Below are 22,299 nucleotides of genomic sequence, written 5' to 3'. Positions count from 1 at the left end.
CCCCGGAGCTTCGGAGCGAGGAACCCCGGATACAAACCTTCATCGGGTCAGCAAGTCGCGGCTTGCTGACCCATGTATTGCCAAAAGAGGTCAGCAAGCCGCGGCTTGCTGGCCCCATGAAGGTTTGTATCCGCGGTTCCTCAGATCCTAAGCTCACGGGGTCAGCAAGTCGCGACTTGCTGACCTGTCCTGTAACATTACATACAGCGACTGCGGCGGTACCTCGGTACACCATCGGACAGACACTCGGGCCGGGGCAGGGGTAATTCCCCTTCCTTCGCTGAAACCTGTTTCAGACTTTTTCATACCTGCGACACCCTTCCAATTGATCATCGCCCAGCTTTACCCCACGTTTCCCACAATCCCCTTGCTTACCTGATTGATACCGGCACGCTTTCCTACCGTTCGGAGTTTCAACGTACGTAAGCGAGTGTCTCATGGAATGAACCAACCCGAACGTCGATAACTGACCTGATCGATTTATTTCATTCCAGGCTTTCGCAGGACTCTTCGGTATGCACACGGTTTCAGGCACGCACCCATCCCATGGTGGGAAACGGATCACGGTGAACCAGCAAGCGATAAATCCCCAGGGACTAAATCACGACGACGATAATACGGATTCATCCACCGAGTTGAGTTCGGAAGAGGAGGAAGAAGAGGTAGGTGGAAACACACCTGGACCAACTGGCGCAGCGCAGCCATCTCCAGATGAGGACAAGAAACGCGGGTGAACCCATCCACGGCTTTCATCCAATCCCTGGGTAGCTAACTTCAGAATCTGATCATCATTGTTTTTTTTTTGTTTTTTTTAGCTATCCTCACGAGCACCCAAGCGAGCCTCTTGAATGGCACAACGTTCCACGTGGACCTCGCCTCATTTCAAAGGACCCTCATTCACCAACGAGACTGGATTGCAGCGTCGCTGGAACAACAAGCGGTCACGCAAGACATCTTCGAGTCACTGAGGAGCACGGGATTCCGCATCAAAGGTACATTGGAAAGTGAGTCAGCTCCACAAATGATTTCCGGATTTGCCAGTGGATCACTCCAACTGACCGAGTGGCTTTCACAGGCATTCGAGATGGGACCTATAGAAACCAGAGGAGCTCCTTGGTCCAAGTCCTCGGGGTTCCAATGGAGGATGACCCCATGCCCAATCATCCCTCAACAGACGCAGCACAACCGCTCTTCCGTCCTGACAAAGAAGAGGACGAAGGATCATCCGGTGAAGAGCAAGAGGAACCTGTTGCCGATGAACGCGCGGCTTCATCGGACACGGAGTACGCGCCAGCACCTAAACGGAGGGCCTCTCAACGCAACAGCCGAGCGAATGCCACCGCCGCAAACAACTCCCAACCCGTCCCTCCTACGCCGACTTTGTCTACCTCGAAATCCGGAAGCCCTCAGAAGAAAACGACCCCGCCAACTCGAAAGGGGAGTGAAAACGAGCCTGGCAAGTTTCCCAAGCCGCCTTCCAACAACGCCGTCCCCACTCAATCCCAAGTCAATCCGTCACGGCTCGCGAAGGTCACAGCAAGCAATAAGGTAGCTGCAACCTCCCCCAGTCTTGGAACAAAAGCCCGCTCACAGAAAAGGAAACGATCCTCCGCGTCCAAGCCCAACCCACTACACCTCGCGCTCCATCACCTCTGCCTCCCCCTAAAAACCCCGAATTGCACCACGCCGACGCCGGTTTCAGGCGCATTAGCAACGAAATCTTGGATTATGCACAGCGACCCTCATGGTATCCACCCATGAGCGCCACCCCTTTGGATCCTTTTTACACCCTCTTTTCAACCCCTTTTGGACTTCCCTCAGATCGCTCTCAGCACTTACCTTTATCTCATTACGTCAAACACCATTGGGACACGGTATTATATCAATCCCAGCTCCCCCTGAACCTGCGAAGCGGCACAGATGCTTATCATTTGATGTTCTCATGGCTACGAGCCGTGAGGAGTCTCCCGGGCTGGACGCCGCATGATACCCGCGACCTGCACAATCGATTGAATCCTTTGGTTGCCGCCTTGAAAAAGGGAGAACGTCTGATCGGTCAGACCAGGCCTCCCTTTGGCATTCCGGCTCACAGACTTGGGGCTCCGGTTGCAACTCCTGTTGCCTCTTCTGGCCCCCCCCAAATAGACGGGGGCGCCGGTCCATCTCCACCCCTCGCTAACAGTACCGATCACTCGCCTGCCCAAGAGCCTCCGCAAGCTGCGCACGAATCCCTCATGCCAATTGAACTCGAACTTCCGGACGAGATTGAGAAAGAGATCAGCGCCATCGAGGCTCTTTTGGAAATTCCAACCAACATTCCCGTTGGCCTTGCAACGGATGAGTTTGCTGTTTTCTTTGATCACCCGCTCTGGCTTCCAACCCCCGATGAGGATGAAGATGACGGAACCTGGGGCCTCTTCGTCAAGATGATGGATCGTCACCTAGGTAAAGATGTCATCCCGAAAACATTTCGACGTGGTCCTCATGGCTTCGAAGGGTTATTCCGGCGATGGGTGACCACTTCCCGCGCGATCGATGGCTGGCCAATTCCCAGTGGAGACCTATACCTCCAGTCCAAGTTTGACTCCATCACCCGATACATCAAGTCTCAGCGGATCAAGCCACAACCTCATGAGCCTTCGCAGCTGAACATCACCACCGCCCAACCGAAATCAGTCACGGATTCAATGGCCGGCGTCTCGGCACCTCCTAACCCTTCGACGCAAGCTCCTGCCTACGTGGACCCAGCCATGATGACGTTTAGCGGTGCGCCTGAAACCAGACAACAACCGGTACCAACCTTGGACACTCTCGAACTACCCTCCTCCACCAATACCACAACTTCCCACTCTGCCACGGCGCCGCCCCAGCCTCCCTTGAAGACAAGTGATGTTGAAGCCACATCACTTTGTGCAGCAGTAACTGATCACGGGCCATCGCTGGAACCACGTGCGAAGACGCCGGATCACTCTCCCCCCACGAACCCCAACCCTGTTATCTCTACCACGTTGAGCCCTTCCCTCGGATTGAACCTCGGCTGCGAGAGTCATCCAAAGGATCTCCTGGCCACTCTCAAGGATCTCACGCACCCCAACATAACGGGTGATGTATTGCCAACATCAAGCTCCAAAAGCCCAACACCTTCCTCTCCTAAAAGCGCACCAATGCTCCCGATCAACCCACCTGGCGGCATTCCTGCTGGTGGTGTTCCCATACCTGTCAGCAAGGACGTTCGCACTATTGTGCCCAAGGTCAGCATTTGGGCTGCCCCCGACCCGACTGCCTTCGAGGTTGCCAAGAAGACCATTGGTAGAAAGACCATTCACAATGACGACATGCCCGACATCTACCGAGCGACGCTTCACCTCCTGTGGTTGAGGGCTCAAGGCACCAATCAAGCTGCCTTAGACGTGCCACCTCCCGCTACACCTCCCTTCAAAATTCTGCCCAAAAGCCAGTTGCGAGTCCATACATGGCTCAACAAACAACCAAGTAGGTGTCGTTTGCTTTGCTGACATGTAATGACTAAATGACACTGACTCCAAGAATTGAAAATTAGATATACAACTCTTCCAATGTGCCTCCGAGGCCCCTTGGCATCGGACGGATATATTCAATCTCCACGATGCTGCGCTCACGAAGAAAGCAGCTGTCAAGGAGACTCCTCACACGCAGTACGTGCACGAGATTCTTGGCGTATTCTCCCACACATCAACACCGAAGATTGATCAGAGTGTCAAAACGGTTTTGGCTGCGGTCGCATACTGCAAAATGGAAAACGTCGAGATATCTCCACCTCCCGATTTTACACTCACTGCTTGTACTAATGTCAAAATAGCCAACGGCCTCAAGGCGGCACATCACTACCATCAGCTTCAACTTTGCACAAGCGCTACTATTGTCCGCGAATGTGTCATAGTCATGTGGGAATTAGTTAACAAGATCTATGACATGCTGGAGGCAATTGCTACCTTGCGAGCTCGATTTTGCCACGTTCAACACTTGTTTCAAGCGCCTCAACACAATCAGGACAAGCTTGACGAGGAGTACGACAAGCTCACCACATTGGTCGGTGTGGGCCAGGTCCCTGTGGTCGCCTTTGGATACCTGGTAGCGTTCCTCACATCAGGAGTCAAGGGCTTGTTGATATTTCCGTGCGATCCTACCCGATTTGGACTTTGCAAACTCGCCCCTTTCCTAGTCATCGTTAGGCGTCTGCAAGAGGATCATCCAATTGAAGAACCCTTTTGGAAACACACACAACATTTCTTGCTTAACCTCATTCGTGAAGTCTTTTTTCCAGAAGGTTTTGATATAGCCAAAGAGTCTCTGGATGACCCATCTAGTCAGGATGAATGGCATGTTAAAGAGTGCTCAAAGATTGGCCTTGCGCAGGCCATTCAAAGAGATTTGGCAGCATTTTGTGATATGAGGCCTCAGTTGACTGAGGCTCCCTACCCTGATAATCCTTATGATTTACCATACCACCCAGTTATCACACGTAGTGAAACGATGTCTGGCCAGGGCCTTGAATAGATTTCTCACAATTGTTTGTGGGTAACGTTTTTTATTTTTGATTCTAAATGATATGTAGCTTTGTGAGCTGTACTCTCTGTTTCTGATATCAAAGCTGTAACTTGAAAATATGGGTGCCAAACCTAACCCTGATACCATATATGTGAGGGCTTGCATCTGCCATGTTTTCCATAGTGTCAACCCTAACCCTGGCACCACATACCCCACATGAATTTTAGCTGCCAAGTCAAAAATTAAATTTATGCTCCACCTCGAAAATCAATCCCACCACCCCAACATTTGACCTCCAATCATTTTTTTTGCGCCATTATGCCCATCACGCTGGGAACACATGCTACTGTCCTAGGCCCCCAACATATACTGTGTTCATGTCTGCAGCTAGGTTGTTCACAAAAGATGATTGAGTAAATGGGAAAAGTCCATCAAGGCCGATTGTTCAGCCGAACAAGATATCCAAAGCACCTTGAGGAAATCAACAGACTGCTTGCGACTAGCTCTTCCACACCTCTTTCTACTAGCAACAATCCTGCGCCACAACGTCAACTGCCTAGTTTAGCTCAGTCATTCATTTCCACTGTATGTTTCCCCATCAGTCTTCCATCAATCATATGACATCAGCTGACATAACTGTTACATTTCGCAGGCCACAGGTGCCAATATTCCAGTTGCTTCCACCAGTTGTGCAGTATTGCAGCATGAGCTGCCACCGATTGGAGCTGCTACACCTATACACACCAACAAACGGGCTAGAGACACCGAAGATGACGATGTACTTTTGGGCCCCCGCCAGCCCAAAGCTCCACGACAAGATCACGGTCACACACAAATCACAACATCCGCCCCACGTTGATTTTTGCAGGATCCGCTATGCATGCGTGAAATGTTCAAAGTGGCCAAGGAACACCTTTTTCATAATGTTGGGGTCAAAGCTTGTCAAAAAAGTCTTGCAAAAGCTAGAGAGAGTGTCAAGGAACAAAAGCTCATGCAGGATCCGACAACCCACACCGAAGTTTGGAAAGAGGTCCCTCTTGGCCTTCCGACCCTCTCAAAGACTCTCAAACTTGAACCGTGTGTACAATTGCAAACGTGTTGCCCATTCTGCTGTGCTTTGTCTTCCATTCAAGCACCTTTACCGCTCAATGCATCACCTGTTCCACTCTGTGCTGTCCCACGATTCACTACCAAAGCTTCAACTACTCTTGGCCGAGAACTGTGTGAATCTCCCCTCTATGAGAAATCTTCCGGAACGGTTCAGAAACCAATCAGGCTCTTCTTTTATCAGTCGCTACGTTCTTGGCTTGGAAAGATGCTTCAGTATCACTACTTTGAAGAAGGCATTGATGCACACCTCAATCGTCAGCAACCTGCCAATGATAGAATGGAGGATATATGGGATGGTACATTGTGGAAAACCTTCCAGAAAGACAGGTACATCTTCACATCAAAATCTGGTCACCTTGTATTTGGATTATGGTGTGATTGGTTCAATCCTGGTGGCAAGAATGCAGCAACAAAGACTTCAGTTGGTGTCATGCTCCTCACATGTTTCAACCTACCTCCAACAATACAATACAAAAAAGAGAACATCTGCATTTATGGTATCATGCCAGGGCCATCAGAACCATCCCTGTCGGAAATGAATCATTTTCTCAAACCACTAGTCACTGAAATGTTGGATTTCTGGGACAGCATCACCTTTACATCAACATCCAAGTATCCCAAAGGACGCATCCTTCGTGCTGCACTATGGCCTATTCATGGGGACGTTCCAGCAATGAAGAAGGTCACCGGAGGAACTTCACACTCGTCAACATGTTTTTGCTCTCTCTGTCTGATCGATCGTAATCTCTATCACTCGCAATCTCCAGCACCAAAGGCCGAGCTCCGCACTTCTGAGGGTGTCAAGGTGCAAGCAGTGGAATGGGAACAATCTCAAACTGCAAGTGAGCAAGCTAAACTGGCAAAGACAACAGGCGTACGATATAGTATCCTTCATGAGCTGCCATACTGGCAAGCTGTTGAATTTTTTTCTGTTGACATCATGCACAACATCTTCCTTGGTCTATACAAAGATTTTTCAACCCAATACATCCAAGTACCGGCAGCTGGCAAGGCTCTTGAAGTTGAACGAGAAAAAATGGAATTCAGTAATCGGCAATATGATGTGCAGCTCCCTCGACCGGCATCACCTAGTCCACCTGGATCTGATGATGCAGCTTCCACAAGCGGTATGCCTCCTCCCCAGCCACCCTCCCGCCATTCTTATGATACTCAATCAGCTGTATCCTCTAATCTCCATCGGGATATGGCATCTTCAGCTGGATCAGACCATACAATTAGAGGCAAAAAGAAGAATCACAATGGATCGGACCACTCTCGATCACCCACACCCCCACCTCCAGCCATCATCCCCGAGATCACTTCTTATGAACTTGATTTACTTCAACACTGTATCAAGCATGCCAAAGGCCCTTCGTGGCTCACTCGACCTCAGAAGAGCTTTGGAATGGCTAGCGCAGGCACTCCCAAAGCTGCTGAATGGCATTCATTATACAAAGTCTTTATTGTACTAGCTTGGATACCTCATTTCAAAGGTGGAGACCCTGCATCAACATCAGCTAAAATCCTAGCTAGCCTCCTTCAGCTTATTCAGATTGGAAACATTTGCACACAGCGTTCCTTTCAGCATGGTGATGGAGAAATTATTACAACCTTGGTTGAGGAACATCAAGCTACCCTAGGGGATGGATGGCCGCATAAGAAAAAAAAGCCCAACTTACATTTTGCAGAACATATTGGCCAAATCTCCACACTTCTTGGGCCTCCAGCTTACACAGCTAGCTGGTCAGGTGAGCGGATCATTGGAGCCCTTGTGCAGACCTCAAAGAACGGAAATCAAAGTGTGTTTGTTCCTAATTTGTACAAGTAGGATGCAGCAACTGACCTCAATTGTTTTGAGTAGGAAAAGTGGGTGAGACCCTCCTCAAACAGCATTCAATGTGTGGATTCTTTCAAGCAATGATTAACAATAGCCATCCTACCATTGATGCTGACCCTATTATCAAAGAATATCTACAACAAAACCGCCGGACCAAGTGGACTGCGAAAAAACTCAGTTCTCAAGCATTTGAAGCACTTCAAAAACTTGGGATCCTTGGCCCAGACAAAACTTCTGCATCCACTTTTGAAGTTGCTAAAAGCCTTGTCATTTCTAACAAGCCACATAGTACATACAGCAAAAATCCTGGAAACAGCTATATATCATACTCTTTGGATTCATGTAACAGGGTTGGTAATATCACAGACATTTTCAAGCTTCCTGATGTCACCCAGCCAGTTCTAGTTGTCGTATCTCTGAAGTTTCTCAATACTGAAGACAAGCACAAGGACCCCTATGATTCCTTGCCAAGATTGCTTAATGCATCAGTTATATATGATTTGCGTGAGGATTATCATGTTGTTCCATGTCACAAGGTGATTGGCCAGCTTGTTGTACAACATAACACGGCAGGTACATTTGATATTGCTTGCCCAACACTTTCAATAGTGCAGCTCAACAATCTGGTGAGATCCTGAGATTATCACTGTGCTCAATAGAGTCACCATGTAGAAGTCTCCTGATCCATTTTTCAACTTTCCAGGGCTTCGTGCAGGAACTTAATCTGGAAGACGATGCCATGGATATTGAATAACCATGAGAGCAAGAAGATGTTTTGATGTGGCCTCAATGTAAAAGTTCTCCTTTCCACTTATTCTGGGTTCAAAACATTTTCATTCCTTTATTATCTACAAAAATATGTGAATCTCATTCATGAACTGTGTTGGGTTTGATCTGTTCATCAATTTTTGTTTTTGATACCTGGTATGTACACAAAGCATATCAAAAAAATAATGTGAAGCTATCAATATTTCACAAATTAAGAGAAAAGGAAACACTTGTCATTTTTGGTTTTGAGCTTTTGTTTTAACAACTGTGTTCATTAGAATTATTAAGGATCATGAGCCCTTGATTCCATCAAGCTACCCTGCTATTACAACATGGTTTGTAATTGAGTTGGAAATATGACTTCATTATAAGAGGTGACTGGATATTAAGAAAGGATATCTGATGAGTTCAAACTTTGCTGCATAAGAAGTTCTCAGAATGCAATTTACCATCCTGAGCAATTTAAAAGAAGCCGTTGGAAGTTTTGGAACATGAATTTACATCTGCAGCTGTACTACTGAACTAGCTGCAGGTGCATCTGCAGCTCATGCATATCCCCCACTCAAACTGAACCTGAGGTCGATTTGATATTGAATTGAGATTGTTTTGAGATTGTTTTGAGGTGAATCGTACTCACTGGCCTGCCAGTGAGTAGTAAAATGTCACTGTGTATGTGAATTTGAATCACATAGATGAAATCACATATATGTGATTTTGAATCACACACACGCGAATCCAAACCACATGTATGTAAAAACCCAATCACATATATGTGACTTGGGTTCACATATATGTGATTCCAAATCACACATATGTGAATCCAAAATGTGAATATTGATCACATCAACAAAACTACTCTATCATTCAATCTTCATGTGTAAAATTTGACCTGGATTATCACATTTGTAGAGTGTAAATACCATTGATATGAATGATTCAGCAAGTTTCTTGGAGTAAGTAATCATTCAAGTTAAAGGTAAACCGTGTTCGCCGGCAAAACCTGATTAAACTGCCAATCCCTACTACCAATTTCGAGGTTCACACGTTCACGAAGTTTAATCTGATTTCCACGCGCCTCACCCCAAATTTGTTCCCCATTCCCCTCATGAACTTCATCACCTACCAATCTTCACAATATCCTCCCACCTTGCTGAAAATCCAATAATAGATCCAAGTGGTTATCTATCAATCCATTCAATCAAATTCAACAAAACTTCAACGGAACAAATCAGCTTCAACTTCAAATTCAAGCTCCCAAGAACTTCATTCAATCTCGTTCAACTTGAAAAATTATCAAGACCAACTTCAAATCAGATCTGATACACTTCATGAGCAAGTTAAGTCATCATACAATCTCACTAAACCATTGCACAGATAGTTCACTGATTTGATTTCTACTACTGTTTAGAAACACTTGATTGGATGTGGTCAATCTGATAGATTCAAGTCAGCAATCTCTTCAAAGTATAAAAACAAACAACAAAGAAACCCATGAATCATACCTAATACGTCAAAAACAGCAACAAACACATGAATTAAACCAACCCCGTAATTTAAAAAGTTGGTATAATTCATCATCGGATGTTCAAAACTGAGCAGAAACAAGTATAACAAGTACAAAATGACAATGATGATTAAAAAATTGACAATGTTCCAAATGATATGGTTGAACTTATCAAGCAATGTAGAGTTTGGGGATCACAGTCTCATCCATGTCATATTTAGATCAAGCTGACAGATCTTAGTATTGTAGTCCCAAAAATAACAAATAATCAAACCATACTGCAAGAGATTCATGATCAATCAGATATATCACTCATATTCATTCTTCCTTATCAATCACTAACAACTGTTTTAAATCAATGAGAATTGTTTTAGATCAATGAGACCGTTTAGACCAACGAGACCGCAAAGCAGGTGGTGGAAACCGACTTCTAACCCTAGACTGAACCCGAGTTTCCTCAGGGATCGACTCCTAGCTCTGGAAGATTCATAAGTCTTTTCTACAGGTGGATGACTTCTTCCTCTACATAAACAACAAGATTCATTTGATGGTGAACAACGGTTGACTCTAGATGAAGTACGAGTGGTTTTTGATTGATTGAATTCAAAAAGAAAGTGAACGTCCAAGTACTTACCAAAGAAATCTTTTCCTAAACTCTTTCATGTCAAAACTGATATTAGAGATCTGGATTTTAATTTTGGTCGATTCATTTTCTTTCAAGTAATCTAATGATAGTGTTTGAAAAAAAACTTCAATGGCCACTACCAAGCAATGATCCGATAAATCCAACAAATCCAGGATCAATTCAAATATTTGAATCAAATTTGTTAATACAAAACCAAGTCGTTCAATTTCTTCCTTTCAAATTTACTCAATTACTAACATTCATTTTCTTTTTGTTTGTAATGCACAAAAATAATGTATTTTTCCAAGGTGAAAAATGATTGACATTAATGCACAAAATGATTAATAATGCAGAATTAATGCAGAAAAATGCAGAATTAATGCAGAATTAATGCATTTTTAATCATTTTGTGAAATAAATGTAATCATTTTTCACCTGGGAAAAATACATTATATTTGCAGTGTAATGCACTATAGATCAAAAAATCTTCATGAAACGATTAATTTATCATTTTAAAAACCCCAATCAAAACCATCTACACATCTGCCATCAAAATCTTGCTCAAATCTACTTATTTCATATTGATCAAAGACCCTGAATACATTCCCCACATGTACCATCAAAGTCATCAAGCAAACAAAGAGTTGAAAAGGAGTAGTGATCCAATTCACATGTTGACAAGATATCTCAACGCTGAAGGGATTGATTGAGTTGAAACTATTTAAAAGCAGTCAATTTCAAGATAACTTCAAATCAATATTCAAGATGATTGATAAACTTCAAAGGCCTTCACAAGACTCTCTGTTTTCCTTTAGTTGAATTGAAAATTGACCAGCAAAAGAAGGAAAAGGACTACAAACTCAAAATTGATATGTTAGTGGTCACATGAGGGTTCATCTGAGTCTGGATATTGTAAAAATGTTATACATCTTGGGTTTGTGAAACCCAGTGAATGTGGGATACCTATCAAGAATATGGATTTCAACCTTTTCTTCAATTATGGGATACAAAGTTGAATCCGGGAACGGTCCCGGATTTTTTCCCAAATTTCCAAATACCGTGTTTAGCGGTAGTTTGGATATTGGGAAAAAATCCGGATTTTTTTAACTTTGAATCCCCGGTTGCTCCATCCGCCATTACACCTCTTTTTTCCCAAATTTCAACTCGATTTGGAAATTTGGAAATTCGGAAAAAAATCCGGGACCGTTCCCGGATTCAACTTTGTATCCCATAAATGTCAATCTTATTGTTTTAAGAATGAAAATTGGTGTGGTACTGTTGAAGTGGTTTTAGCAAATGGAACTTGGTTTGAGGGTCGGTTTGTAGCAAAAATCAATGTAAAGTTTTTTGCACCAATTTTTTTTCCTGTTTTCTCAATTTTGTTTCATATAAATAGACTGAGTATTTGGTTCTTATATCAATTGGTTTTTGAAGAGACTGGAATTAAAATTATGAATTCAAAAGAATATGGAAAATCAAAATCAAATAAGATTTCTAATTGAATTACAATTGAGATTAATTTGAGATAAGTATCATAAAATTTTGATTGCTTGAAATGTGTTTGAATCACAATATGGCTGAATTGGATTAGTTAAATATTCAGTATCAGTACAATTTTGAAGTTGTGAAAAGAATAAAGGGATCAGCCAAGCTGGGGGTTTGAACTTGGTTAGGGATTCTGTTAGTTGGGAATGGATGTTGAGTGTTTCTCCTCAATGGAATGATGATCTTGTAAGTCATTTTTACATTTATCAAAAACAAATTCTGATAATTCAAATTTTTGGTTTAATTTCATGTTGAATTTTTTGATGAAATCAAATTGAGAACAAACTTCATCTTTGGAAGTTTCACAGGAGTTGAATGAAATAATTGAAAGGATTGGATTTAATGGAAGTTGTGAGTTGATTTTTGATCCCTTCATTGAAAAAGTTGAAACCTTTCCAGAAAGTTGTAAAGCTTGAGCAGATAAAGATTGAAGTAGAGTTCTTTCATCAGAGCTTAAACCCCATATTTGGAAGTAAGTTATCAAAAATTGATTTCCATACAATTTTGAAATAAAGGACAATATTTAAAACTTTGAGTCCGGATTTTCGAGCTTTTTTTGTTTTTGTTTTTTCATTTGTTTCATTTTTGGATGAAGGTATGTAGAACTCAATACTACCCAGAAGAAGAAGAACGTTGACAAAAATTGAACTGATCACCCAAATTCATTAAACCATCTACAACCTGGACTCATTCAATTGAATCAATCAGTACATCAATTCATAAAAGAAAACAAGAATCATACCTGGAGATCAGTCAAGAATGGATAAAACTAAATTGGATTGGAATCAGATCTACAATTTTGTATGGAGTTCATCAATCAAAGTTTGATTTTGAAAAATGTTGGATTAATGTGGTAAAAGAAAACATGAAGGTTTGTGAAATCAGTTGGCAATGATTATTTGATGCCATTCATTTTTTATCTTTGTAAATTATTTCACATAATAAAGGTGAAAAGAAATTAAATATGATTGCCTGGATAGTTTGTTTTGATGAAGAACAAGTCATGGATGATGAAATTAACAGAAAGGAGTTGCAGATTGATGGGAATGGGTTGGGTATAGATGAAGTTTGTGATGTTTTAAGAAGAAGACCTGAGTGTTGGAGGTGAGTAAAAAAATGAAGATTGGTCTCTTTGTGTGATCATTGTGTTTTTTCTTTTGTAAAGTTTGGAAGAGGTTATCAACTTTTTGAATTATGATTATGTTGAGGATTTTTTAGTTTTGTAATTCAAAAGTTTGATACATATTATATGCCTGAGTTGAATAAGAATAAGAACAAGCAGACAACAAAAGTATTGAACCCACAAATTGTAGATGGAAGTCTTGAACATATTTTGGTTACAAAAAACCAAGACAGAGACTCTCCATAGGGAGTGTTGATTGTAAATGTTTGTTACCCCAATTGGTTTAGACAAGCACTTGCACAAAAAATACCTCTTCAGCTCAGTCGGCTGGCCCCAAACACATACCTGTCTGAGTCAATTGGTGTTGTGTCTTGCCTGCAAATGCTTGCACACATTATTCTGCCTTCTCATGTAAACACTACGCCAGATCACTAATTTACCGCTGAGTTCAGAAAATTGAAACTGTAGAAAAATATCACCAATACAGGGGAGGTCAGAAAAATTGGAAAAAATAATGATTCAATTCATGGGTGCTGTCCCCTCATTTTGCATATTTTAGCATATTTTTGCCATGATTTTAGAAGTCTCCGCAAACCAAAATGCTCACAGGGGATATTATGTCAGAAACTCAAATTTGGTCCAAAACTAGCAATATTTGGGCAAAAACCTCCAAGCACAAAAATATGAGTATTTTTATTCAATCATCTGAACACTTGCAATTTATGGAAGCCGCATGATGTCTCTACAAGGTTTATTAAGGTGCTGAAGCCATTGTAGTTATGACTTCTATGCTTATATATGGTTTCTGCTGTGTACGTCTCTTGATATATCTCACCCATTATTGGAGACACACAGCTTTTTTGTGCACACAAACTGTAGATCCAGAATGTGGAATTCAGAATGTCAAGACATTACATGTGTTGGAGAAAAATTGATGATTTTGTTGGTGTTGCAAGGTCACTGTCTCTCTACCTGCCAGTTTTGGACCAAAATTGGGTTTCTGACATTATTTGCATTGTGGTTGTAAAAATATGAAAAAATATGCCAGATGATTGGAATGCACCAAAGGGCCCAACCAATATTTTTTCATATTTTTCTGACCCCTCCCAGATTTTCCATAATTTTCTATGTCTTCTCAATTTTCTAAACTCAGCGGTAAATTTTCAATTTGGCGTAGTGAAATATGATTTCATGATACTGTTTTGTCAGTCACTTGGTCAACATTTACAGTGTTCACTAGATCTTAGTATGTGAAGATACTATGTCCGCAATGTGTTCATTTGAGTATGATGAGGTGGGTGTGTCATTTTGGAAGCCACTTTACAATCCGTAATGGACAAAAAATGATGGGATTGGGACTTGGTCAAACACTGGTAATATTTTTCTACATAAGAAGAATGTCAGGGGATCAGGCTAATGTAAGACTTTGATGTGGCGCCCGCCGCCCAGTTGTGCTAGTGTCTACTTATAAGTATCTCGACAAATATGCTGTTTCTCAAATTCGCCACGACTAAATGTTCCAGGACAAGACGGACATGAGATTCAACAAGTGGGACTGTGCCTTTGAGTGACTACAAAGTTAGTTCTTTCCCAGCGATCTATTTGGAAACTGCGGCAATAAAAGAAGCGCTATGAGTATTGAGAACATTTGTGTTGATGTGTTGGGAATTCTTACCTATGAACAGTTGATAGACGGCAACTTACAATGCACTTTGGAAGTGCTGAGGTGGAAGATGTGTAGGTCAGATTGAGAGAATCAGTGTGTAGGTGAGAATGGAAGAAGCTTACTTGATGGCTTGGGTTGTCGAACAGAAAAAAATTGACTTGATCTTGGGCAATGTCGCCATCTGCATCAGGCACGCCCAATATGAAGTGTTGGTAGATGTTGATGAGGGCAAACTTGTTGACATGGGACAGGATGAATAGGTCAGGGATGTGCCCTTGTAGGGCAAAGCGTAATTTGTCCTTTGTTTGGCCTGGAAGTTCGGAAGCCTCGAGCACAGGAGGAATAGCAGAGAAATGTGGACAACAGGCGGGGGCTGTGTGTACATAGCGTTTGAAGAGTTCAATTGAATCTGGTTTCTTGATCAAATTCAAAGGAGCAAGTGCTTTGTTGGGAGATTTGTGTTGGACTGCAGCATGAAGGACCTTCTTAGTGCTGGTGTGATGGTTAGGATCAAACAAAGGGTCAAAAGCATGGGCGTATTTGTTGAAGTGAAGCGCCCTAGTAGACCCGTTGGCATGTGAGGGTGAGGAAACTGGGGTTGCATTCAAACTGTTGATGACTGAAGAGTGCTGCCTGATGACCGGTGAGACATGTTGATAGAAAAGATTCTTGAGGGCTGCTTTTGCAAGGGATGAAGTCTTCACATTGGGTTCAAAATGATTGATGAATTGTTCAATGAGAGCCTTGGTGGTTGATCTAGCATCCAAGTTGACATTGGGTTCCAGAACAAATTTCAAGCGAATTGGGAGACATTGGAACTTGCGCTTGATAACAGAGTCGTGGTTTGGAGTGGCAAGGGATGTCTGAGGCAAAGCGGGGGTAACGGGGGGTGTGGAACTCATAAGAGTTTCTGGGCTGTTGGTGTTCGAAGAGACATGGGGGTAGCTTTGAGGTGTAGTGTGACCACGTGCGGAAGGCATGATGGCCTCTGTGATACAAAAAACGTGTCAGCTAAAGAAGGAATGTCAAGACAAGGATGCAATAATGAACAGGCACACACAAGGCCTTGTGAAATTGGTCAAGCTTGTGTGGATGTTGGGGTAACCAAGGTGGCTAGCTCGCCGTCTTTTATACAAATCTGGCCTGTAACGGGGGGCCGCAATCTGCACCGGTGTTGTCCAGTTGGGCGGAAGGATCTAGGGTAAGCTCAGTGACTGGTGATTGATGTCCTGAAACTCATGGCAGGAATGTAGTTTAGAAACTCACCCAAACATTCATGTCTTGCAATAGCGGTTTGTGTGTTTCCAGCCTGAAATCAAGGGTCCGCTGAGAGCAACACGGCCACTATACTATACAGTATTTTGATACTGTAGTATAGTATCAAATTTTAATATACTTTACTTGGACAGTATAGTATCTGACCACGTGTAATATACTATACTTGAGTATGTATAGTATCTGACCACTTGTAATATACTATACTCGAGTAAGTATAGTATTAAAAACTACAGTATAGTAATGCAGTATATCACTGCTTTACCAGTATCAGAGTCTTGGTACCAAGTTTAATCAACTACACTCCATCAATCACACAATACTTCATCAATGTTGTCTGACTCCTCTGATCCTCCTGGAGAACCTTCAAGGGAAGATACAATTCAACGCCCCACTCTCCTCCGTCGACGCTCATCACGAATTGGCTCAATTCAAGCTTCTAGCTTTGATACATCTCAAGGCCCATCAAATAATTTACCAAACTCACAGCCGAGGACAATCAAATCAAGGCAAAGATCAGCTTCTGTATTGAGCAATGACAAAATCCAACATAATTCAAAGGTTCAGAAAAAAAATGTAGTAAAGGAGCAAGTAATTAAAAAAAATTGACAGGTCCCAAACGAGCAAAGCAGGCAGCTCAGGTGAGAGATAGTTCTTGGACTTACTTCATTCTGGATGTACTAATCCAAGTGATTTGATCCTTCTAATACAGTCAGCACCAATCCGTGAATCAATCCTTAGGCCTAACGATATCAATCTTCAACAAGACTCTGATGAGGAAAACTCAAAAGTTCAACCCGATTCCAGCACTTCAAAATCTGTGTTTGATGACATCTATCTTTACTTTGAAGACCCATTTCATGGTGATAAGGATGTGAGTATTGTCTAACAGATGGATTCAAGTTGATTGTGGCTTATTATATGAAGATCTTTATCATTTGATGTAGGATCCTACCCGACGTGGTAACTCCTTTCCTTGTAAATGGTGTACAGGAGCAGACAATAAACCAAAGACTGTTTGTGGGGCAATAAGCTCGGAAACCAACTTATTGGCACATCAAGATGGTTCAACTCAGGGTGGAAAGTCCGGGAACCCAGGCTGCACAGGCCGCGTCAAGACTATTGCTGCTGGCGCTCAACTTCCACCAACTGGTATCGAAACTCGAGGTGAAGATATTCTTGATGATGAGAAGATAGATGTTGCTTTGGCTCGGAAGGTTGGAAAGTTCAACAAGAAGACTTTCAATCAGATTTTGGTTTTATGGATGATCAATAAAGCAATACCCTGGAGACATGCCGAAAATAGAATCTTACAAGCTGCTTTCAGATACGCCAACATTGAGGCCGAAGTTCATGGCCGAACTTGGTTTGCTACACAAGGTCATCGTCTCTATATTTCATTAAAGAACGCTCTTTTTGATTCTCTTTCTGTAAGTGCAAATACCATCCATTTAAGTATCAAAGTATCCATATTGACATTTAACAACCTTTGTAGAACTTAACCAGTAAATTCACGATCATACAAGATGCCTGGACCAGCAAGGGAAGTCGATTCGGATTTTCAAGTTACTCTATCACTTACATCAATAACAATTGGGAGTATTTCTCCCAACATCTCGGTTTCAAACTCATAGCATGGTATCATAATGGCGAGTGGCTTGCTGAGCCATTAATCAATCTTCTACGGAAGCATAAGCTATATCCCAAAATAAGTTTCTTTTATGTAAATTTCACTTTCCAATTAGATTGCTGGCTGACTTGAGTTTTATTAATGATCACACTTGCTGGCTCAAACAACGGATTCAGGTGGTAATAACTTTACCATGGCTAGAGCAATCGAGACGAGACTTTCACAGGTTGCACTTGATTCTGGTGAGGAATTCGAATGGAAGGCCAAAACGATGCACATTTGATGTATGTGTCATCAAATTGCACTCATTGTCAACTCGGGGCTCAAAGCAATTGAAATTACTCCACCTAAGTTGAAATCAACTAAAAAGGCACATCTTGGATCCTTTCCTATTCACGAGACTCTCGCTACAATTCCAGAAGAAGAAGAATTAGATATGACTATTGTTAATGAAGACTCAGAAAATGAAACACAACATGATGAATGGGAAAAGATGACTGATGATGATTGTAATGAAGAGGAGAAAGATCTCGATGATCTGAATCTGGATGGTGACCTCACAGAAAACAATGACTTTCAAATACCAAAGTTATACCAGCCACCCAAGTCAGCAATTGGGATTCCAAACACTCGACTTAACGATCTCACAAAAAAAGTACGTACTCTACCACTACAGAAAAAGTCATCTTTTCGCATGGGTTTACAAAATTCTCGCTTGCATAGAATATTATTGTCTAGCTTTCTTTATCCTTCTTTTCTCATTTATGTGAGATTTCAGTACAGGACAAGTATTTCACTCCATCAATACTATAATCCAGCATGTTATTCATACTCTACCAATTTTAAACCTTGTAAGGCACTGCTCATGATACGCAATCAGTTTGCTTTTCCCTTCTTGCAATCTCTACGTGTTCACAATCTTTTGGATTTTTTTCTGTCTCCAAAATCCTTCCAAACAATTCCTCCACATAACTAGTTGCTAAGCCCATGATCAAAGACTGTCATAGAGATCAAACAAATTTCACTCGATTGTTCTTCTTTGTTTTGTCACCATTCATGCTCAATACAAATTGACAAACCAAGTAAGTGTCACCAGGTGACATTTCTTTGTTGCACTAGTGGGCGTTACCTAAGTGTGTGATCATTGAAAGATCATTCCTGGACTCAAAACTCCAATACCCTCTTTTTGCGATTATGGAATGACTTGTTTTTGAGGGTACAATAATTTCAAAGTGGTTGTCACCCTCATCCTCACATTCCTGCTTCTGTATATCAAAAGCCCGCCCCAAACTTCATGGTTAACCCTTTGTTTATACAGTCAGCTTGCAATTGATTGAAAATGTGTTGATCATCCCTTCTCAAACAGCAACCCACTTGTATACGACCAAATACGATATCTCTCATATAAGTACAATGTCTTATCTTTCCATTCCGGATACCTGCTGAACTGATTGGTGCTTTTTGCTCCACTCGATCAGGCTTTAAAACTTTCTTGATAGCTGCCCTATATCCCTGTCTTCAAATCACAACCAGTACGTTAATCGTCCAACTCGGCGCTCGCTTGTCCCTTCTTTGTCTTGTTGACGCATTTTTCTTTTCCTTTGCTCCAATTGTTAAGCTATGGCCAAATCAAAAGCGAAATCCCCGAAGGCCTCCTCACCTGATATGAAGATGAATTCTCCAACCTCTACCGCTCCTGGAGCCACTACCTCTACCCTTGATGCTAAGTCAATTCCGCCAACAGTCAACAAATCTGAGCCTGCTCCATCCTACGCCAGTCCAAATGCCGAAGTCGATCCCGAAGTCGCGGCCAAGATCTCGACCCTTCCCGAGACTCTCAAAGTCTTCCTCGAACGTGATTTTGAGACAAAATCGAAAAGTGTTCTAAACCTCACTTACTATCAAGTGTTGTTTCACTTTAATCCAAAAACCTCATCCCGCCCGTCTCACCCCAAAGCTAATTTGCTCAAGGCTTTCCTAGAGGATGTACGACCAAAATTAGTCCCGTTCCTTATCGACCCACCTGCACCAGAAACTACTAAGTCGCCAGACGTGAACTTAGATTTTGACCCGCTCCATCGTCGCACCACACGTGGAATGCTAATCGGCGCAATTTTAGCCGCAGACCCTAAGGCTGAGATCCGTGACGGCTCCCGTATTGATCAATTACTTATACTATCCAAAGCACATGTTGATAAGGATTTGTTTCTTCCGGCCAATCACGAATTCACTTGCAAGCCTATGATTATGTCAGCTGCCAAGGCGTGTCAAACCCCGATTGAGAACTTACGATTCGCGATACAGTGCCACGCTCCGCAAATCTTTGTACATTCAATTGCAATGACCCAACCAATTCTTGCCAACTTGTACATCAAATTTGTTCGCGATGAAAAAGTGCCACCCCTTTCTATTATCGAGGGGTACCATTACTCTGTAGTTGCCGAGATGATGGACACCGAAGTTTGAGGTATATCACTAAATCTCACTTGCTCTCGCTTTGTTGTGGATATGAATGAACAACTAACTTCATCCTCTGCTTTGTTGGTAGGTTGCATCACTCAGTTGGCCTAATCATCTACGCACATGTTTGGTTCGATCCTGTTCGATCCTGTGGCTTTTCTGGACCCTAGTTTTTTTATCCTCGCTTTCAATCTGTACAGCAATGGCTGTCGATGTGTATCGCCAGTTCCTATCACATTGGATCAGATTTTTCTTGAGTGTAAGAATTGGTTCTATCAGATTGCATCAGACTATTCCTGTGCTAAATACGTAAGAATTAGCTTCTAACAGATCACATCAGGATGATATCTCATCTCCACCATTGACACATGACGCGTATGTAGACTTAGTTATATGTTCAATCAATACTTGATTTTGTCTTTATGAAATGAAAGATAGTTTGAAAGGGAGTTTGTGAATTGACTTTGCGGGAACAGAGCAAATCGTGCATACCATGATGTAGTGTTATCAGCTAAGAATGGTTTTGTAAGATGATTGATTCAAACTAATATTTTTGTTTCAATTTTTCTTAGCTTTGTTTTCAGTCGTGCATTGAGCCACAGGCTCTTTCAACAGTGATACGAGACACATTTATTATATATATGCACCTCACAGTCTTTGCAATTGCTCCCTACTCATCTCTGCCTTGAGTCCCTAGATTAGTAACAAAATCCCCTGGCTTGACTGTAATTTTCTCTGATTTCAACGCTATCACCATTTCCAGTGTCTAATTATTTTTCTTTTGATTTCCTTTTCCTCAGTCGCAATCTGGCCTACCTGTCGCACACTTTGAAATCTGGATTGACTGTAATTTTCTCTGATTTCAACGCTATCACCATTTTCAACTTCTTCTAATTCTCTTTTGATTTCCTTTTCCTCAGTCGCAAGCTGGCCTACCTGTAGAATTTATCTGATAGCGAAATTCACATGGCTCCTCGCGAAAAGAAGACTGGCAGAGCCCATCGGATTGTTTGTCGTTGCCAGACTTTCGACTGCAACTCTGGAGTTTACTTAGACCCCTCTGGAAACCATCACAAAGGTGTTGAGCTCACTCGAGAAGCTTACGAAGCTCATCAGCGTGCCGACCTTCGAAAGCTCGCGGCATCCTCAATATCTTCGACAAGCACAGTTCCTTCTGCAAACAACGGTGGCTCTGGGGCACAGAGTGACGTGCTTACTCGACTTGGGCAGCTGTCGCTTCACTCGGGATCAAATTCCGATCATACAGAACCAGTTAGTAATCCGAAATATTGATTGAAAATGTATGAAAAACTCACCACTGAAATACACCCACTCACCGCAGCTCCCACCGCCAGCAAATCGATCAAGTCCAGACCACGCTGGTAACTTGGACACTATTGATTCAGGCTTGCCTGAACAATCTCAAACCCAGCATTCGGCTCAAGTACGCTTAGATTTAGCTGTAGATAAGAGTAGTGGGATGGACCCCCTTGATTGTGGTAAGATAACCTTGGCTTGATGTGTTTCACAAGCAACGTCTGATTGATTGTCCAATTGATCTCACGTTACAGGCGAATTCCACATCTTCACCCTTCAGAATGCGAATGCCCTGTGCCTTCACGCTGCACTGAGCGCGGCCATCATAAGCATATTCGACCACACCTCAAGATCTACTAGTGCTTGGTTACTCGATGTACAGCGCATTACAATCGAGCTTTCTTTGACCCGCGGACTTGTACCAAGTCTTTCACACATTCCGTCGAATCTCAGCCCCGTAGACGCTTCAGCCCTACAGAAAATCCCACAAAGCATGGTCACAGTTCTTGGATGGCTTCGACTCGAACCAGACTTGATTTTTATGAACTGCTGTAAGGTGTGCTTTGCTCTTTATCCAATGACAAACACACCAAAACAATGTCATCACCGTATTGCCCGGATCCCTGGAGGGCCTCCCGATGGAAATCACTCAGATAGCGGCGCCATTGTCTCTTCGATGCCAGATAACGATCACGAATTCTTGGTCGAAGTCTGTGGTGAGCCACTTATTCGGTTCTTTCGAGGAAATCCAAAACCTGTCCGCCAGTATGCATTTCAAAGCTTTGTACATTGGCTTGGACGTTTCTTTTCTCGACCAAAGGTTGAGTTATGGCTGGACGAATCCCTTGAAGAATCATCAAAGCCATTTGACCCAGATGCTCAGATCTGCGATATTCATCAGTCGACGTAGGT

At 42.6% G+C, this 22,299-nt stretch overlaps 2 protein-coding genes across 2 annotated transcripts; one reads left to right on the top strand and one right to left on the bottom strand.

Moving 5' to 3' along the window:
- Positions 1 to 14,637: 14,637 nt before the first annotated feature.
- Positions 14,638 to 15,685, bottom strand: MELLADRAFT_91602 (uncharacterized protein; the record flags this gene model as incomplete). Its single annotated transcript, XM_007414505.1, has 3 exons — positions 14,638 to 14,668; positions 14,744 to 14,760; positions 14,828 to 15,685. 3 exons carry the CDS (start codon positions 15,683 to 15,685, stop codon positions 14,638 to 14,640), a joined length of 906 nt encoding a protein of 301 aa, XP_007414567.1.
- Positions 15,686 to 19,230: 3,545 nt separating this feature from the next.
- MELLADRAFT_66534 (uncharacterized protein) lies at positions 19,231 to 20,076 on the top strand (the record flags this gene model as incomplete). The annotated part of the gene is made up of 1 exon (XM_007414639.1): positions 19,231 to 20,076. One exon carries the CDS (start codon positions 19,231 to 19,233, stop codon positions 20,074 to 20,076), a length of 846 nt encoding a protein of 281 aa, XP_007414701.1.
- Positions 20,077 to 22,299: the final 2,223 nt, after the last annotated feature.

This window comes from Melampsora larici-populina (assembly GCF_000204055.1).
Source record: "Melampsora larici-populina 98AG31 unplaced genomic scaffold MELLAscaffold_44, whole genome shotgun sequence".
NCBI classification, from domain to species: Eukaryota; Fungi; Basidiomycota; class Pucciniomycetes; order Pucciniales; family Melampsoraceae; genus Melampsora; species Melampsora laricis-populina.
The sequence above is the reverse complement of the archived record's forward strand: the minus strand, read 5'-3'. Positions and strand labels throughout refer to the sequence as shown.